Below are 18,706 nucleotides of genomic sequence, written 5' to 3' on the forward strand. Positions count from 1 at the left end.
CCCTGCCTGGATCTCAGACCCACAGTCTCGGCCCTGCCTGGATCTCAGACTCCCAGCCTCAGCCCTGCCTGGATCTCAGACTCCCTGTCTCAGCCCTGCCTGGACCTCAGACTCCCAGCCTCAGACTCCTAGCCTTGGCCCCTCCTGGATCTCAGACCCCCAGACTCAACCCTGCCTGGATCTCAGACTCCCAGCCTCAGCCCTGCCTGCATCTCAGACTCCCTGTCTCAGCCCTGCCTGGACCACAGACTCCCAGACTCAACCCTGCCTGGATCTCAGACCCACAATCTCAGCCCTGCCTGGACCTCAGACTCCCAGCCTCAGACTCCCAGCCTCGGCCCCTCCTGGATCTCAGACCCCCAGACTCAACCCTGCCTGGATCTCAGACTCCCAGCCTCAGCCCTGCCTGCATCTCAGACTCCCTGTCTCAGTCCTACCTGGACCTCAGACCCCCAGCCTTGGCCCTGCCTGGACCTCAGACTCCCAGCCTCAGCCCTGTCTGGATCTCAGACCCCCAGCCTCAGCGCTGCCTGGATCTCAGAGTCCCAGCTTCAGCCCTGCCTGGATCTCAGACCCCCAGCCTCAGCCCTGCCTGGACCTCAGACTCCAAGCCTCAGTCCTACCTGGACCTCAGACCCCCAGCCTTGGCCCTGCCTGGACCTCAGACTCCCAGCCTCAGCCCTGTCTGGATCTCAGACCCCCAGCCTCAGTCCCTCCTGGACCTCAGACTCCCAGCCTCAGCCCTGCGTGGATCTCAGACTCCCAGATTCAGCCCTGCCCGCATCTCAGATTCCCAGCCTCCAGAACCAGGAGAAATAAATGTGTCTGATGTAAACCACCCCGTGCACAATACCGTTACCAGCAACCAAGCAAACTCGTAAAACGGGAAATCCAAACAGCATCCTCTTCTGAAGAACGTTATTGCTGAAATCATTACCTTTTGTGTATCTCTAAATTGGTGAGAAAAACGCCATGCAGATAGGCTGGAGGCAGAAAGAAGAAAACAATCTCAAGAACAAAAGAGAACGAAACCGAGTGGAATGGATAGAGTCAAATATTATGACAAACGCAAACATTTTAATTCTGCACCTTAACAACCCTGGCAGAGTCTCACGAAATAAGGACTCCGTCGACGTTAATTTCTAAAACGTTCATCGGGAGTCTCTTTTTCTGTTAACGGGTAATATTTTTTAAGGGTAGTGCATGCAGCTGGCTGTTTGGTTCTGAGACTAAGAAAGGAGACAATGCCCTCCCCCCGCCCCACCTTGTGTGTGTGTGTCTGTCGGCCTGTGTCCGTCCGTCTGTCCATCTTTCGAAATGTGCGTCGTTCCAGGCCGGTGGCTGGAGGTGAGATCGCTTTGCAGGGTTCATTACCCTGGCATCTCGAGCTAACGGTTCATTTGAGGCAGATGGTGGAGTTGTTTTAATGTGTTGACAGGTTTTGTGGTCTTTTTCTCTGCTATTTGAAATATTTGTGAAAGCACAAAGGTGACCTCCAGTTGTATATTATTGACTCTCTATACCTGTGTTATATATAAAACATGACATAAAATATAATAACATGTAACATATCTTATGCTATCTAATATGCATTATATAATACTATATTATTATACGTGTATCGTATGTATTTATTTTATTTATATACTATTTATTTCATATGTTTATATGATACATAACATAGTTTATCTATGACATAATATCATAATGAACATGCTATACAAATACACATAAATATAACATATATAAGTCATGTATAATATGTAATAATATAGACAGCCTTTGGTTTTGCAGATATCTGTGACTCTACATTTAAAAGGGTTCTGGAGCACCTGGGGGGTCAGTCGGTTAAGCTTCCGACTTGGGCTCAGGTCATGATCTCGCGGTTCGTGAGTTCGAGCCCCACGTCAAGCTCTGTGCTGACAGTTCAGAACCTGGAGCCTGCTTCGGATTCTGTGTCTCCCTCTCTCTCTGCCCCTCCCCTGCTCACGCTCTGTCTCTCTCTCTCTCTGCAAAAAATAAACATTAAAAAAATTTTTAATAAAAAAAGAACAATGATGTACACCTGAAACTCACATAATTGTGGGTGTCAGTTATATCTCACTACAAAAATAAAACGGGATTTTACGGGACTCCTGGGTGGCTCAGTTGGTTGATGGACCAACTTTGGGTCAGGTCATGATCTCGCGGTTCGCGGGTTCGAGCCCCGCGTCGGGCTCTGTGCTGACGGCTCGGAGCCTGGAGCCTCCTTCGGATTCTGTGTCTCCCTCTCTCTCTGCCCCTAAGCCGCTCACATTCCGTCTCTGTCTCTCTCAAAAATAAATAAACTTCATGGGATACCTCGGTGGCTCGGTGGGTTCAACATCCGACTTCAGCGCAGGTCACGATCTCCCTGTCCAGACAGCGCCGCGGTCTGCGGGCACGTCTCCTCCTTCGCGCGATGCGCAAGGAATCCGGTCTCTCTTGCTGGTCCCTGCTCTGCGGGAAGGTTGAAGAGCATTTTTAAACAGGTTCTGTCACATCTCAATGTGTTCTTGACGAGCACGGGAGGCAAATGATGCGGAAAATCCGTGTGGCACCCGGGAGAATGGCGGTCATTACCGCGCAGATGCTGGCGTCTCATCCCCAGATCGGATCGTCAGGCCCCTGGGGGGGGGGGGGGGTGCTGGTGACAGATGCCACGCGGAGCCCTGGGCTCAGGATGAGAAGCGAGGTCACTTCCACGGGGGGCAGATGATACGATGGTTCCATCCTCCCCTTGACGGGATGCATAAGCGCCCCAGGGACAATGAATCCGGAGGCAGTGCTCACTCAACACAGCCCCGCTCATGAAATATTCATAAAGTCAACAGCGAGCACCAGGTGCCTCCGTGGCTGCCTTCTCTGCGTGGCGTGTGTGGAGTCCAGCCCAAAGCAAGAAGCAAACCAAGACGAAACAAAAAACTCTGTTTTTGCGAAAGAAGCCTGGCGAATGTCAAAAACTGTAACCATGAGAAGCCAGAGGTGGTATTTATGGAGGTGGTGAATTCTGGAGTACCCCACGGCACCCAAGGGATTTGTGCAATCCTGAGTTATTTAGAGCATTTCATGACGTCGCCTGCGTCTGAAAACTTGGTTAATATGGTAATCGGCTCATTTAGAGATTTTCAGAGTCTGGGTGTTTTGGGGAGATTGTTTAAGACAAGGAATGAGGAAAAGAAGGAAGGAAGAAAGGAAGGGAGGGAGGAAGGAAGGAAGGAGGGAGGGAGGGAGGAAGGAAGGAAGGAAGGAAGAAAGAAGGAATGAGGGAAGGAAGGAAGGAAGGGGGGAGGGAGGGAGGGAGGAAGGAAGAAGGGAAGGAGGGAAGGAAGGAAGAAGGAAAGAAGGACGAGGGAAGGAAGGAAGGAGGGAGGCAGGGAGGAAGGAAGGAAGGAAGGAAGAAAGAAGGAATGAGGGAAGGAAGGAAGGAAGGGGGGAGGGAGGGAGGGAGGAAGGAAGGAAGAAGGGAAGGAGGGAAGGAAGGAAGAAGGAAAGAAGGAATGAGGGAAGGAAGGAGGGAGGGAGGAAGGAAGGAAGGAAGGAAGGAAGGAAGGAAGGAAGGAAGAAGGAATGAGGGAAGGAAGGAAGGAAGGGGGGAGGGAGGGAGGGAGGAAGGAAGGAAGAAGGGAAGGAGGGAAGGAAGGAAGAAGGAAAGAAGGAATGAGGGAAGGAAGGAAGGAGGGAGGGAGGGAGGAAGGAAGGAAGGAGGAAGGAAGGAATGAGGGAAGGAAGGGGGGAGGGAGGGAGGGAAGGAAGGAAGGAGGGAGGGAGGAAGGAAGGAAGAAGGAAGGAAGGAGGGAGGAAGGAGGGAGGAAGGAGGGAGGAAGGAAGGAAGGAAGGAGGGAAGGAAGGAAGAAGGAAGGAAGGAAGGAAGGAGGGAAGGAAGGAGGAAGGAAGGAGGGAAGGAAGGAAGGAAGGAAGGAAGGAGGGAAGGAAGAAAGAAGGAAAGAAGGAAGGAAGGAAGGAAGGAAGGAAGGAAGGAAGGAAGGAGGGAAGGAAGGAAGGAAGGAGGGAAGGAAGAAAGAAGGAAAGAAGGAAGGAAAGAAGGAGGGAGGGAAGGAAGGAGGGAAGGAAGGAAGGAGGGAGGGAGGGAGGGAGGGAGGAGGGAGGGAGGGAAGGAGGGAAGCAAGGAAAGAAGGAAGGAAGGAAGAAGGAAGGAAGGAAGGAGGAAGGAAGGGAGGAAGGAAGCAGGGAGGAAGGAAAGAACCAGGACGTCCGTCCTAGTGCAAGGCACTCCTTCCACGTGCAAGGAGCTGAATGTGACAGGCCCTGAAGGATGCCCAGCTGCAGCTGAGACCCCAGCCCCGTCCCACCCGGTTTCGGCCTCGTGAGGCCCCGCGCTGAGGGCCCAGCCCCCCTCCAGCCAGACGTCCCCTCTGAGGACCTGGGACGCGACGAGCAGCTGTCGTTTCCAGCCGGTAGGCGAGGGATGACGTGTGATGCAGCGGCCGGCGGTGTCGTGCGGACGGCTGGTCACAGGGTCGCCCCGGCCAGAGGGAGGAGGGTCCCCGGCAGCGATGTGCCTGTGTGCTCTCTGGGCTCAAGCTGTTCAGCTCCTGTCTACACCCAGGTAACCGCCCTCCCTTCTCACCGGGCGCCGACCTGAGCTGGTCGAGGGGAAGCCTGAGCTCAAACGCCCCGCATCGCAATCCCCTTCCCCTCCTGAAACCTGCCTGCCTACAACTACTCACTCTGGATCCCGTGTGGGTGACGCTTTCCTTTCTCTACCTGCCCCGTGAGCACCTCCGGCCGACCCGTCACATCGCCACTCTGCGTGCCGGTCCCATGGGCACCCGAGGCCGTTCATCGAGGTCCCGTCTGCCCCCAGTTTCTGGCCACCCAGCATTTCCCTTGAGCTTCCGAAATTGTGTGTATGGCTGAGATGTTGACGGACAGACGCGGGTATTGTGGGCCGCCCAACGGGATTTCCTTCGTGACTCAGACGTGGAGGGAGGTGCGCGTGCCTTTGAGGTCGTCCAGCGTGATTTTTTGAAAGGCGTCCGGCGTGAGGATTTAATACACGTACACGTTTTGAAGCGATCGCCATAGTCGACTCGATGCACGTGTCCTTCGTGGCACACACCTGCCATTCTGTGCAGTGCGCGCACTGAACATCCCCCCTCGGTAAATTCAAGGGTATCATGCAACCCTGTTAACTGTAATCACTGAGCCGTACGTTTGATCCTGGGAATGTCCAGCTGGAACGTCATGTCCTTTGACCAACATCTGCTTCTTCCTCGTTCCTACAACCCCTGGCATCTGCCATTCTGTTTTGGGGGCTGTGACTTCTTTTTTCTTTTTTCTTTTCTTTTCTTTTCATTTCTTGTTTTTGCTTTTCCTTTCCTTTTCCCCTTTCCTTTCCTTTTCTTTCTTTTCTTTCCTCCTTTTTCCCTTTCTTTTCCTTTCCTTTTTCCCTTTCCTCTCGTTTTCTTTCTTTTCTTTTCCTTTTCTTTTGCCCTTTCCTTTTCCCCTTTCTTTTTTCTTTTCTTTTCCTTTCCATTCCTTTTCTTTTCCTTTCCTTTTTCCCTTTCCTTGCCTTTTCTTTCTTTTCTTTTCCTTTTCTTTTGTCCTTTCCTTTTCCCCTTTCTTTTTTCTTTTCCTTTCCTTTCCATTCCTTTTCTTTTCCTTTCCTTTTTCCCTTTCCTTGCCTTTTCTTTCTTTTCTTTCCCTTTTCTTTTGTCCTTTCCTTTTTCCCTTTCTTTTTTCTTTTCCTTTCCTTTCCATTCCTTTTCTTTTCCTTTCCTTTTTTTCTCCTTTTCTTTTTCTTTTCCTTTTCTTTTCCTTTCTCTTCTCTCCTCTTCTCCTTTTTCTATCCTCTCCTCCCCTCCCCTCCCCTCTCCTCTCCCGTCATTCCTGACAGAGAGTACAAGTACGGGAGGAGCAGAGAGAGAGAGAGAGAAGGAGAGACAGAGAATCCCAAACAGGCTCCCCACTCAGCATGGAAGGAGCCCACTGCGGGGCTTGATCCCACAACCCTGGGATCATGACTTGAGCCGAAATCAACAGTCGAAAGCTCAGCCAGCTGAGCCACCCAGGCGCCCCTCCTTCTTTGGGTTCCACATACAAGTGACAGCATGCAGTGTTTGTGTTTCTCTGCCTGGCTCATGTCCCTGAGCATCATGGTCTATCCACGCTGTGACAAATGGCAGGGTCCCCTTCTGTTTTAAGGCTGGGCCGTGCTGCGTCCTGTGGAGGGACCACCTGTCCTTTATCCACTCATCCTGCTTTCACTCCCGTTGGAGGCGTACCCAGCGGTGGCATTGCTGGATCACAGGGCCCTTCTGCTTTTCACTGTTTGAGGACCCTCAATACCGTTGTGCTCACTGACTGCAGCAGTCTACATTCCCAGCAACAGTGCATGAGCGTTCCCCTTTCTGCGCGCACTTTGACAGCAATGCTTACGAGAACTCAGGACTTATGTCCTTGTTGCCTTTCTTACGGGGTGGTGGCTGACTCCAGTTTATGCCTGAGCGGCTCAGGGTCCAATTTGTAGGGCCTTGCAGTGCTGGCCGGGCGGGCCGGGCGTGTCCAGAGGAAGAAAACCACAGTATCGCTCAGTATCGCTCAGCAGGGCGGACTCTCACAGGAGGCCACTGGAGAAGGACCAGCCCAGCTGGTTCTCAGAGGACATTCGATCCGGAAGACGGCTTTGTGGACAGAAAGGGCACCTTGAATAGGAAGGCTGGGCAGGTGAACACCAGCATCCCTGAGCCGGGGAGTGAGTCTGGAGAGGCGGCTGAGCCCTGGGCAGGCACGTATGGTCCCAGCTGCCGCCTGGAGAGGCCACGTAGGACCCCATGGCCTCACGGGGTCCAAGCCTTCGGGACGGGCGTCTGAGGCACGGGCCTCATTCCAGAAGGACGCCTGAGGCCCAGCCACTGCTTTTCCACGTGGAACCCCTCCCTGCACCCTGCCTGGAAATAAGGAAATACGGAAATACACATGATCCTGTCTTCATGCACTTTTCTCCCGTGTGCCAGGGAGCTCCTCTCTCTGGCTATCTCTCTCTCTGTCTGTCTCTTTGTCTCTGTTTATCTCTGTGTCTGTCTCTGTCTCTTTCTGTCTGTGTCTCCTGATGGTGTCTCTGGTGCTATCTCCCTATGTCCCTGTATCTTTGTCTGTCGCTATCTGCCTCGCTCTGACTGTCTCCCTGTTTTTGTCTGTCTCTGTGTCTGTGTCTCTGTGTGTCTGTCTCTGTGTCTGTGTCGGTCTCTCTTTCTGGGCCCCTTTATGTGTGTGTCTCTCCCTGACTGTCTCTCGGTGCTATCTCTCCCTGTCTCTGTCTGTCTCTCCCTGTCTCTCGGTACTATCCCTGTCTCTGTGTCTGTCTCTCCCTGTCTCTCGGTGCTATCTCTCCCTGTCTCTGTGTCTGTCTCTCCCTGTCTCTGTGTCTGTCTCTCCCTGTCTCTCGGTGCTATCTCTCCCTGTCTCTCGGTGCTGTCTCTCCCTGTCTCTGTGTCTGTCTCTCCCTGACTGTCTCTCCATGCTATCTCTCCCTGTCTCTGTGTCCGTCTCTCCCTGACTGTCTCTCCATGCTATCTCTCCCTGTCTCTGTGTCTGTCTCTCCCTGTCTCTGGGTCTGTCTCTCCCTGTCTCTCGGTGCTATCTCTCCCTGTCTCTGGGTCTGTCTCTCCCTGTCTCTCCGTGCTATCTCTCCCTGTCTCTGTGTCTGTCTCTCCCTGTCTCTCGGTGCTATCTCTCCCTGTCTCTGTGTCTGTCTCTCCCTGTCTCTGTGTCTGTCTCTCCCTGTCTCTCGGTGCTATCTCTCCCTGTCTCTCGGTGCTGTCTCTCCCTGTCTCTGTGTCTGTCTCTCCCTGACTGTCTCTCCATGCTATCTCTCCCTGTCTCTGTGTCCGTCTCTCCCTGACTGTCTCTCCATGCTATCTCTCCCTGTCTCTGTGTCTGTCTCTCCCTGTCTCTGTGTCTGTCTCTCCCTGTCTCTCGGTGCTATCTCTCCCTGTCTCTGTGTCCGTCTCTCCCTGACTGTCTCTCGGTGCTATCTCTCCCTGTCTCTGTGTCCGTCTCTCCCTGACTGTCTCTCGGTGCTATCTCTCCCTGTCTCTGTGTCCGTCTCTCCCTGACTGTCTCTCCCGCCCTGCCTCCTGCTCCCCCCCCACCCCGGGGTTTCCGGTCCCCGGCCGCCCTGGGCACTGCGTTTGCTGTTGGGACAGGGTCGGAACTCTCGAGTCTCACTAGTGAAGCCCGTTCCCCGCCATCAATGCCTGTCCGCCTTTCTGGGGGTGTGGTGGCCCTAAAGTCACCCCGATCCGCTCCCGAGGGCTAACAGTCCTGGGGAGGGGGGAGATGGTACCGGTGGGGTCAAGCGCCTTCTGGCTTTCTGTCCCCTCCCCTTCTGGCTCCAACTCTTCAGGTTCCCGAATTGAAACAACGCCACCGAGCCCTCTGCCCGCGTCTGGAGTCCGTCAGCAAAGGCGTCGTCCTTTGAGGCAGGAAGGAATTTGCCTCGACACCGTCACCAGCCTCCCCCTGTGCCCGACTCCATCTCCTGTCGCGTTTCCGTTGCTCTCATATGGTCGCTCTCATTGCTCCCATCTTCCTTGATTGGATCTTAATAATCAGTATTTTCTGGGAAAAGTGCTCATTTCCCTGAAATTTTCATCTTCTTGTTACCCATTTAACATATTAACAGAGATGAGTACCAACTCCTAGTTTTCAAATCGTCCCCATGACGAGAGACTCACCCCTCCTAAATCTGAATTTTTTTAGCCCTGTCAAGTGCGTTATTCAGAGCCTTCTCTGCGTCCTTATTTCCTATCTTGTCTGTCCATCTGTCAAATGCTCAAAGACGGACCCGTAAGCCTCCCGTAACAACTGGGATTCTGGCCGTTTTCCTGGCGCGTACGAGACTTCTTGAGAGATACAGCTCGGCTTTTCTGGAGAAAACGCGGCAACAAATGCCACAGCACTAACGTGGCTTTGTACTGATTGAGCATGGGGTCCACAGCTAAGGCTGCCCTTGGCCCCATTGTAGGAATGGGGCTTGTGTTTGATTGAGCATGGGGTCCACAGCTAAGGCTGCCCTTGGCCCCACTGATACTTTGGTCTTGAGCTAACCCTACCTTGTAGGAATGGGGCTTGGTTTGAGCATGGGGTCCACAGCTAAGGCTGCCCTTGGCCCCACTGATACTTTGGTCTTGAGCTAACCCTACCTTGTAGGAATGGGGCTTGTGTTTGAGCATGGGGTCCACAGCTAAGGCTGCCCTTGGCCCCACTGATACTTTGGTCTTGAGTTAACCCTACCTTGTAGGAATGGGGCTTGGTTTGAGCATGGGGTCCACAGCTAAGGCTGCCCTTGGCCCCACTGATACTTTGGTCTTGAGTTAACCCTACCTTGTAGGGATGGGGCTTGTGTTTGATTGAGCATGGGGTCCACAGCTAAGGCTGCCCTTGGCCCCACTGATACTTTGGTCTTGAGCTAACCCTACCTTGTAGGAATGGGGCTTGGTTTGAGCATGGGGTCCACAGCTAAGGCTGCCCTTGGCCCCACTGATACTTTGGTCTTGAGCTAACCCTACCTTGTAGGAATGGGGCTTATGTTTGATTGAGCATGGGGTCCACAGCTAAGGCTGCCCTTGGCCCCATTGATACTTTGGTCTTGAGTTAACCCTACCTTGTAGGAATGGGGCTTATGTTTGATTGAGCATGGGGTCCACAGCTAAGGCTGCCCTTGGCCCCACTGATACTTTGGTCTTGAGTTAACCCTACCTTGTAGGGATGGGGCTTGTGTTTGATTGAGCATGGGGTCCACAGCTAAGGCTGCCCTTGGCCCCACTGATACTTTGGTCTTGAGTTAACCCTACCTTGTAGGAATGGGGCTTATGTTTGATTGAGCATGGGGTCCACAGCTAAGGCTGCCCTTGGCCCCATTGATACTTTGGTCTTGAGTTAACCCTACCTTGTAGGAATGGGGCTTATGTTTGATTGAGCATGGGGTCCACAGCTAAGGCTGCCCTTGGCCCCACTGATACTTTGGTCTTGAGTTAACCCTACCTTGTAGGAATGGGGCTTGTGTTTGAGCATGGGGTCCACAGCTAAGGCTGCCCTTGGCCCCACTGATACTTTGGTCTTGAGTTAACCCTACCTTGTAGGGATGGGGCTTGTGTTTGAGCATGGGGTCCACAGCTAAGGCTGCCCTTGGCCCCATTGTAGGAATGGGGCTTGTGTTTGATTGAGCATGGGGTCCACAGCTAAGGCTGCCCTTGGCCCCACTGATACTTTGATCTGGAGTTAACCCTACCTTGTAGGGATGGGGCTTGTGTTTGAGCATGGGGTCCACAGCTAAGGCTGCCCTTGGCCCCACTGATACTTTGGTCTTGAGTTAACCCTACCTTGTAGGGATGGGGCTTGTGTTTGATTGAGCATGGGGTCCACAGCTAAGGCTGCCCTTGGCCCCACTGATACTTTGGTCTTGAGCTAACCCTACCTTGTAGGAATGGGGCTTGGTTTGAGCATGGGGTCCACAGCTAAGGCTGCCCTTGGCCCCACTGATACTTTGGTCTTGAGCTAACCCTACCTTGTAGGAATGGGGCTTATGTTTGATTGAGCATGGGGTCCACAGCTAAGGCTGCCCTTGGCCCCATTGATACTTTGGTCTTGAGTTAACCCTACCTTGTAGGAATGGGGCTTATGTTTGATTGAGCATGGGGTCCACAGCTAAGGCTGCCCTTGGCCCCACTGATACTTTGGTCTTGAGTTAACCCTACCTTGTAGGGATGGGGCTTGTGTTTGATTGAGCATGGGGTCCACAGCTAAGGCTGCCCTTGGCCCCACTGATACTTTGGTCTTGAGTTAACCCTACCTTGTAGGAATGGGGCTTATGTTTGATTGAGCATGGGATCCACAGCTAAGGCTGCCCTTGGCCCCATTGATACTTTGGTCTTGAGTTAACCCTACCTTGTAGGAATGGGGCTTATGTTTGATTGAGCATGGGGTCCACAGCTAAGGCTGCCCTTGGCCCCACTGATACTTTGGTCTTGAGTTAACCCTACCTTGTAGGAATGGGGCTTGTGTTTGAGCATGGGGTCCACAGCTAAGGCTGCCCTTGGCCCCACTGATACTTTGGTCTTGAGTTAACCCTACCTTGTAGGGATGGGGCTTGTGTTTGAGCATGGGGTCCACAGCTAAGGCTGCCCTTGGCCCCATTGTAGGAATGGGGCTTGTGTTTGATTGAGCATGGGGTCCACAGCTAAGGCTGCCCTTGGCCCCACTGATACTTTGATCTGGAGTTAACCCTACCTTGTAGGGATGGGGCTTGTGTTTGAGCATGGGGTCCACAGCTAAGGCTGCCCTTGGCCCCACTGATACTTTGGTCTTGAGTTAACCCTACCTTGTAGGGATGGGGCTTGTGTTTGATTGAGCATGGGGTCCACAGCTAAGGCTGCCCTTGGCCCCACTGATACTTTGGTCTTGAGTTAACCCTACCTTGTAGGGATGGGGCTTGTGTTTGATTGAGCATGGGGTCCACAGCTAAGGCTGCCCTTGGCCCCACTGATACTTTGGTCTTGAGTTATCCCTACTTGTAGGGATGGGGCTTGTGTTTGATTGAGCATGGGGTCCATAGCTAAGGCTCCCCTTGGCCCCATTGATACTTTGGTCTTGAGTTATCCCTACCTTGTAGGGATGGGGCTTGTGTTTGATTGAGCATGGGGTCCATAGCTAAGGCTGCCCTTGGCCCCATTGATACTTTGGTCTTGAGTTATCCCTACCTTGTAAGAATGGGGCTTGTGTTTGAGCATGGGGTCCACAGCTAAGGCTGCCCTTGGCCCCATTGATACTTTGGTCTTGAGTTAACCCTACCTTGTAGGGATGGGGCTTGTGTTTGCTTGTCGGCTTGATAATGTTTGGCCTTTTTATTCCCAATCCTCACTTTTCAAAACCATCATCAGCGTATAGAAGAATTCAAGAATTCACCTCTTTTCTCCCCGCCCCACCCCCGCCCTAGTGGGAGGCTGCCATATTGGTTTTGAATCAGGACCAACGCCAGCTAAAGGCTCACACTTCCTTCCAGGGCTTTTCTGGATCTCCCGTTTTGCCTACGTGGACGACTGGTATACCTTGTGTTTTCTCGTCATCTGTTTGGGCACATAGGCTACTTCCTGTCCCCGGGGGTACAGTGAAGAGTCTGGAGACGTGGCAACTTCCACGTCTCTCATTACCCAAACAGAAATGGAACGTGTCGGGGGCGCCTGGGTGGCTCAGTCGCTTAAGCATCTGACTCGATTTCAGCTCAGGTCATGATCTCATGGTGCATGTCATGGAGTCCCACATCCCTCTCCCTCTCTCTGCCCCTTCCCCACTCACGCTCCCCCTCTCTCTCCCTCAAAATAAATAAAGATAAAGAAAGAAATAGAAGGCATCACTGATGGCGTTCCAGACAAAATGGAAAATGCCACCCGTGTCTCCTTCTCCCACCCCCGAGCCCTGCTGGATCAATGATCCCCGCCCCATCTCCCAGTGCACCTTGCGGGGGGCGGGGGCAGAGGATGCACATTTTAGGTGAATGTACCAGCTCAGCGTCCAGCATTGCGATTCCCCGATCTTGCCCGAGCTCATCCCTGGGGTTTCTCCTCTTCCAGAAGCCCACGCCCTGCAAATTGCCTGGCACGTTGTCACCATCAGGGATCAGCCCTGTGGCGACTTCTGGTCCGCAGGGACTGCCCTGCCCTCTGCAGCTGTGGGGGCTTGATTTGGGGGCCCACGTTCTCTGCATAGCGGCAGCCCCCATGATCCCCCACTCGATCCTTGGGGCACCTCACGAGGCAACGTTCTCGCAGCGGAAAGGGGGCGCTCACGCTTGCCGCTGGTTAGGAACCCTCTTCTCCCGGGAGTGGGGAAGAAGCATCTTCTGACTTTGCAAAGATTGGTACCGTTGCTCTGTTTCTGGAAGCCGAGAGCGTCTGTCTACCAACGCGGTTATCATCGGCTCCCGTTATCGGAAGCAGTAGGGGCTTCCCCCTTGAAAAAAAATATATCCTTGTGAATATGTTAGCGGAAAATTAGAACGGTGTGTCAGGAATGCCTAGCCAGATGGCGCTGTGTTCTAGAACAGCACTTCCGAACTGTCTGTGGCAAAACTCCCTTTTCCCAAAGCTGTCACGGATTGATAGCGATGTAGATAGGACAGACGCCAATTACTAGGAAAATAAGAGTTACAACCAGGCAAAATGGGAACTTCCAAGGTTGCCTTTTTAGAAATCATTGGATTCAGCACACGTAAAATGACTCTCCATGATTTAGTTTTCTAAATGCTCTTGTCGGTGTCGCGGTGTGCCTTACGGCAGACCCGGTAACAAACGGTTCCCAGGGTGGCACCCGTGTGTAGACCTCCCCTGGAAGGGCTTTGATCCGGAAGCGTGCCCCCCCCCCCCACTCCCATTTGCTAGTGCTCGTGGCTGGCGGGAGCCATGCTTCCCTGTGTTCTGGCGTCTCGCAACCACACGCGTCCGAGCAAGCACGTTCCCAGGAACTGGTTCCGGAGACCCACAGCGATGTCGCCATCCGAGGACCATTGTGCCGCACGATGACCCAGCAAAGTGACGTCAGCTCCAAAGGGCTGCGTGCTCTGAGCGCCCCTCTGGAGCTCAGGATGTCCTCTAAGCTCATGGGGTTGTTGGTAGTTCCTTGAGTTTGTAGGTCCGGGGCTCTGGCTTTCCTGCTGGCTGTTGGCCAGAGGCTGCTGTCAGTCCCCGGAAGCTGCCGGAAGCATCTTGCCCCATGGCCCCTCTCAACATGGCGGCTGAGTTCTTCAAGACCAGTGGAAGACTCTCTCCCCTGCTTCCCTAAGGAAATGCCTTATTTTGTTGATTTATAAGCAAGTCACAGGTGCCGTCTACACGCAAGGACGGGGGATCGTCAAGGGCATGAGGCATGGAGGGTCTTCCTGGGCTATGATCCCTGAATCCCACCTTCGTCTTTAAAACCCAGCGTCCCTCCGCAGGTGGGATGGAATCGAACTTATTTAAAAACCGTCTCAGCTCCTAGAGTAGGTTAGAAGATAATCCCCCATCTGTTTCCTTTTGCAGTGGAGTTTTTATACTGTGATCTGGCTTCCCTGACGTCCATCAGGCAATTCGTCCAGAAGTTCAAGAAGAAGAAAATCCCTCTCCATGTCCTGGTCAATAACGGTGAGTCGTGGTGAAATGCAGATGTTAACTCTGACACAGACGTGCACACTGGCCATCCCGCGAGAGAAGTCCTCTGGGAAGGAAGGACTTGCGTGGAAATTCATGAATATACGTGGTGTTGTCATGACGCTTTGCCTCGTTGACGCATTTGGCTGTTGTCATTGGCATAATCAATTTGCAATGATGGTAAGCCTGATGATACGGTGTGTGGGGTCGATATTTTGGTTGGCCCACATGGGCTAAGTAAGGTGTGTTATGAACGTGTAAGAGGGGGGCGTGTTCACACGTTCCCTTATTAAATATTGAGTGTGTCCCCAGGGGGCATCATCAGTATATAGGCTCCATGCACAGCTGTCTCTTGACTTCTTCCCTGAAGCCAACATTCATCACACAGACACACAGGGTCTGTGTGTCCCCTTACCCTGCCTTCCACCCGCCCACCTGTCCGTCTTCAACACAAACTAGCCTTGACCTGGACCCCTCCTTTCAGCCCGGCTCTTAAGAGCATCGTGGCCACGTCTGGGTTCCTCAGCATGGTGCCTGAGCCATTCCTGTCTTCCCACGCTACACTCGACAGATGTCCTACAGATTCATCCAAACCCTCCACGGTGAGGAGGCAGCGCCATTCACGTGTCCAAACTGAATCCACATAGAGCACCAAAACGATCGGAAAAACACGCATACCGGAAGAACGTCCCAGCTCGCTTTCAGACTTGGAGGCCAACTGGTCGACTGTAGAGGAGATAAATGGTAGTATTAATACGGCGAAAACAATGACCGTAAGTCATTGAGCTACAACCACTGTACCTTCTTTCCAAAATATATAAAACATTTGCTAAACTATTCATCTGTTGCGGGGGTGGGGGAGCCTGGGTGGCTCAGTTGGTCAAGCTGCCAACTCTTTTTTTTTTTAAATATAATTTATTGTCAGATTGGCTTCCATACAACACCCAGGGCTCATCCCAACAGGTGCCCTCCTCAGTGCCCATCACCCACTTTCCCCTCTCCCCCAACCCGCATCAACCCTCAGTTCCTTCTCAGTATTTAAGAGTCTCTCATGGTTTGCCTCCTTCCCTCTTTGTAACTTATTTTTTCCTTCCCCTCCCCCACGGTCTGCTGTTTTCTCAAGATCCACCTATGAGTGAAAACATACGATATCCGTCTTTCTCTGACTGACTTATTTCACGTAGCATAATCTCCTCCATTTCCATCCACGTTGCTGCAAATGGCAGGGTTGAATTTATAAACCACATCTTCTTTATCCATTCGTCGCTTGTTGGACATTTAGGCTCTTTCCACAATTGGGCTATTGTGGAAACTCCTGCTACAACTCTTGACTTCGGCTCAGGTCATGAGCTCATGGTTATGAGTTAGGGCCCCTCGCGGGGCTGTGCGTTGACATCAGGGAACCTGCTTGGGGTTCTTTCGGTCCCTCTCTCCCTGCCCCTCCCCTGGACGTGTTCTCCTTCTCAGAGCAATTTTGTTAATTAGAAAAAATTTTTAAAAAACACTAGTCGTCTGTCGGATGGCAGGGAGAATGTTACTCTGGGAGTCTTGTGGTTCAAGAGCCCACCTGGATCATCGAGGTTAATTCATCCACCGACAGAGACGTAAGTGAGTCTGTTCTCCAAAGTCATTGGGCATGGAAGGGACCGTGGTAGGGAATCACATGGCTGACGATGTGGGCATCTTACGGGTTGCAACCCGGCGCCCAGGATGCACCTGCTGTCTGTGTGTTCTTTTTGTCTTACCGCATTTCACCGTCTTCTGTGGTGTGAACGGCATTCGTGGGCAGGACAGGCTACAGAGAGACACTGTGACGCCCGATGCACCTGTTTGATTGGAAACACTCCCTGAAGGGGAAGACGGAGAGCCTGCGACTCAGAAGATCTGACTCCAACCGTCTCTTTAATGCATTCAGTTGTGTGGCCATATGGCCGTGATGTGTGGGTGCCACACGGTGATAGCTAACGCCACATCCGCCTCCTTCCCCCAGGAACAAACCCGCTGTGGGTGTTGTTAGTGCTGCTGGTTCCCTCTGGAAGGCTCAGAACGGTATTGATCTTTCTTCTCCACGGACCTTTCCCCATACGGTTCAAGGTTTCCCACACCGGGCGCACCTGACGTTTATTGGCAGGAATCAGTCCTTTCCCTGTAAACAGGAAATACGGGCTTTCTGTTTGCCCCGTCCGTCTTCTGTCTGTAGGGAATCCCGTCCACACGTTGGCTTCACGTCAGCCCAAACTTGTCCTCCTCACACGCCTTCCTCCGTGCCCGGGACCCCCCATCGCTGCAGCACGCCCCAGCCACACAGAGGTGCCACGCGCCCAGTGTGCAATCCCTGACCCCAGGTGCCACTGGCCCCAAGGGACAATCCCTCGGTTTTCCTTCCATGCCTTGATTTCTCTTGAACTGATTTGCCTTTTCGAGCTTCTGGAGGCTGGTGGCATTCCTGGGCTCGTGACGCGTCCTCTCGTTCTCAAAGCCATTGGGGTGGAGGGTGTAACCCCCGGCCTCCCTCTGTCTCTCCGTGATGTTTGCTCTGTGCGTACATCACCTTCTCCGACTCTGAGCCTCCCGCCTCCCTCCTGGGAAGACCCTTGTGGAGACCTTGCACCACTGGGGCCATCCAGGACCCCCCCCAGCTCAGGGTTCTGAACCACCCCCATCTGCAAAGTCCCTTTATCCACGTATGGGCACATATTCACAGGCTCAGAGAAGTCAGGACATGAATGTCTATAGGGACGTCAGTCTGTCCGCCACATGGGGATCGGGTCGGGGACGTGTCTGGGGACGTCGGTCTGGCCACCATGTGGGGATCAGGTTGTGGATGTCTCTGGGGACGTGGGTCCGTCCACCACATGGGGATCCCATCGTGGACGTGTCTGGGCGGGGTCCTCCCTCAGCTCCCGGCAGCCACCTCCCAGCAGCTTGGTGTTCCATCGGCAGGAAGGGCCCAGTGGTGTGCAAGTCCTGACCTCGTGCAATCCGTTCTCTAGCAGAGGAGTCAGTTGGTGGACGAGTCATTATTGTGCCAGACGCGTCACCGTAGGAGACCCCCCTCCTCGATGACAGCACAGTCGTGTGCACGACAGGAAAGCCTGCATCCCACCTGTGACCTGTGCAGAACGTCTCCGGCTCCGGGAGCGGCATCCCGGGGACCCAGGACTGGGGCTCGGCTCAGACTGGCCTTGACTTGCAGGACGGGAGGGCGTTTCCCATGGGCCTCGTGCCGTGGTCTGTGGGCACGCGCATTCAGCCGAGCCGTGTCTCATGCGAATTGTGAGGTGGGATTATTTACGAGGGTTTGGGGGGGGCCCGGGATCAACGGTCGCACACACATTTTCCAACTCGGGGCTTCTCCCAGCAGGACCCTGGCCATGGCTTCCTTAGGGTCCTAGAGTGTCTGCAGAATTTCCCAAAACCTTTTGCCCAGGACCCTCCTCTGGGACAGTGCGTCTTGCCCCCAAGCTGACTGCTTCCAACGATGTGGGATCAGAGGACCCACGTCCTATTATGCGACCACCTGCCTCCTGGAACCAGCCCCAGCTCTGCTCCATGAAGGGACCTCCCCGGGGCTGAGGGAAGCTACAATTTCTGCCTTTCTTTTCTTTAAAAAAAAAATTTTTTTAAATAGGCTTTATGCCCAGCACGGAGCCCAATGCAGGTCTTGAACTCGCAACCTTGAGATCAAGACCTGAGCTGAGATCAAGAATCAGACACTTAACTGACTGAGCCAGCCAGGCACCCCTCTGTTGTTTTGTTTTGTTTTGTTTTGTTTTGTTTTGTTTTGTTAACTTTATCTTAAATTCTTCAACATCGGCGCGATCGAGATGTTGCAAATGTTAAGTACTTCAGGCGGGAAATTGTGTTTGCATTTGCTGCCGGGATGAAAATAGAGCCAGACTGCCTCTTTCTGGAGGCTCGGGACCCATGCTGACGATTTATCTCACACAAGAAGGATCTGTAGTACATCTGTGGAGGCAGCTCAGCATTCATAGTTTATTCCCGTCAAAAGTTTATTTATCCTTTCTCCCATCTCCGCACCTGTTCCTGGGTAGGTTTGAAATGGCTGCATGGGGTGATGTTTTATCCTCGTAGGACTCCTTCCCGTATCTCTGACGGATGCATTTCCCAATGTCAACAATTCCTGAAAAGAGGGGCGTCTGGGGGGCTCGGTCGGCTGAACATCCGACTTCGACTCGGGTGGCGATATCGCGGTTTGTGGGTTCGAGCCCTGCGTCGGGCTCTGTGCGGACAGCTCAGAGTCTGGAACCTGCTTCGGATTCTGTCTCCCTCTCTCTCTGCCCCTCCCCCACTCAATCTCAAAAACAGACATTAAAAAACATTTCTCCCTGGGCACGTAGGAGCCATTCCGTAAGTCTTAGCATCTGAGATGGGCCAAGCTGTGCTGTGGGGAGGTCTCCAGCATATTTTCCATTAGAATATGGATGAAGGAGGAGATTCTCGTTAGGAATGCGCAGGGGACCCCACAGGGCTTTGGGCACAGCCTCCGGGGTGCAGGCACCCCCCCCCCCCCCACC

At 53.1% G+C, this 18,706-nt stretch overlaps 1 protein-coding gene across 3 annotated transcripts in view; it reads left to right on the forward strand.

The window, feature by feature from the left end:
- Positions 1–18,706, forward strand: part of LOC145714930 (polyprenol dehydrogenase-like) — a 203,029-nt gene that overhangs the window by 92,352 nt on the left and 91,971 nt on the right. For all 3 annotated transcript variants that reach the window (XM_081794462.1, XM_081794464.1, XM_081794463.1), the window contains exon 4: positions 14,061–14,162. In XM_081794462.1, the coding sequence (XP_081650588.1) occupies positions 14,061–14,162 (102 nt within the window). The remainder of the gene's footprint in view (positions 1–14,060; positions 14,163–18,706) is intronic.

This window comes from Panthera onca, chromosome Y, assembly GCF_046562875.1.
Source record: "Panthera onca isolate mPanOnc1 chromosome Y, mPanOnc1 haplotype 2, whole genome shotgun sequence".
Taxonomy (NCBI): Eukaryota; Metazoa; Chordata; class Mammalia; order Carnivora; family Felidae; genus Panthera; species Panthera onca.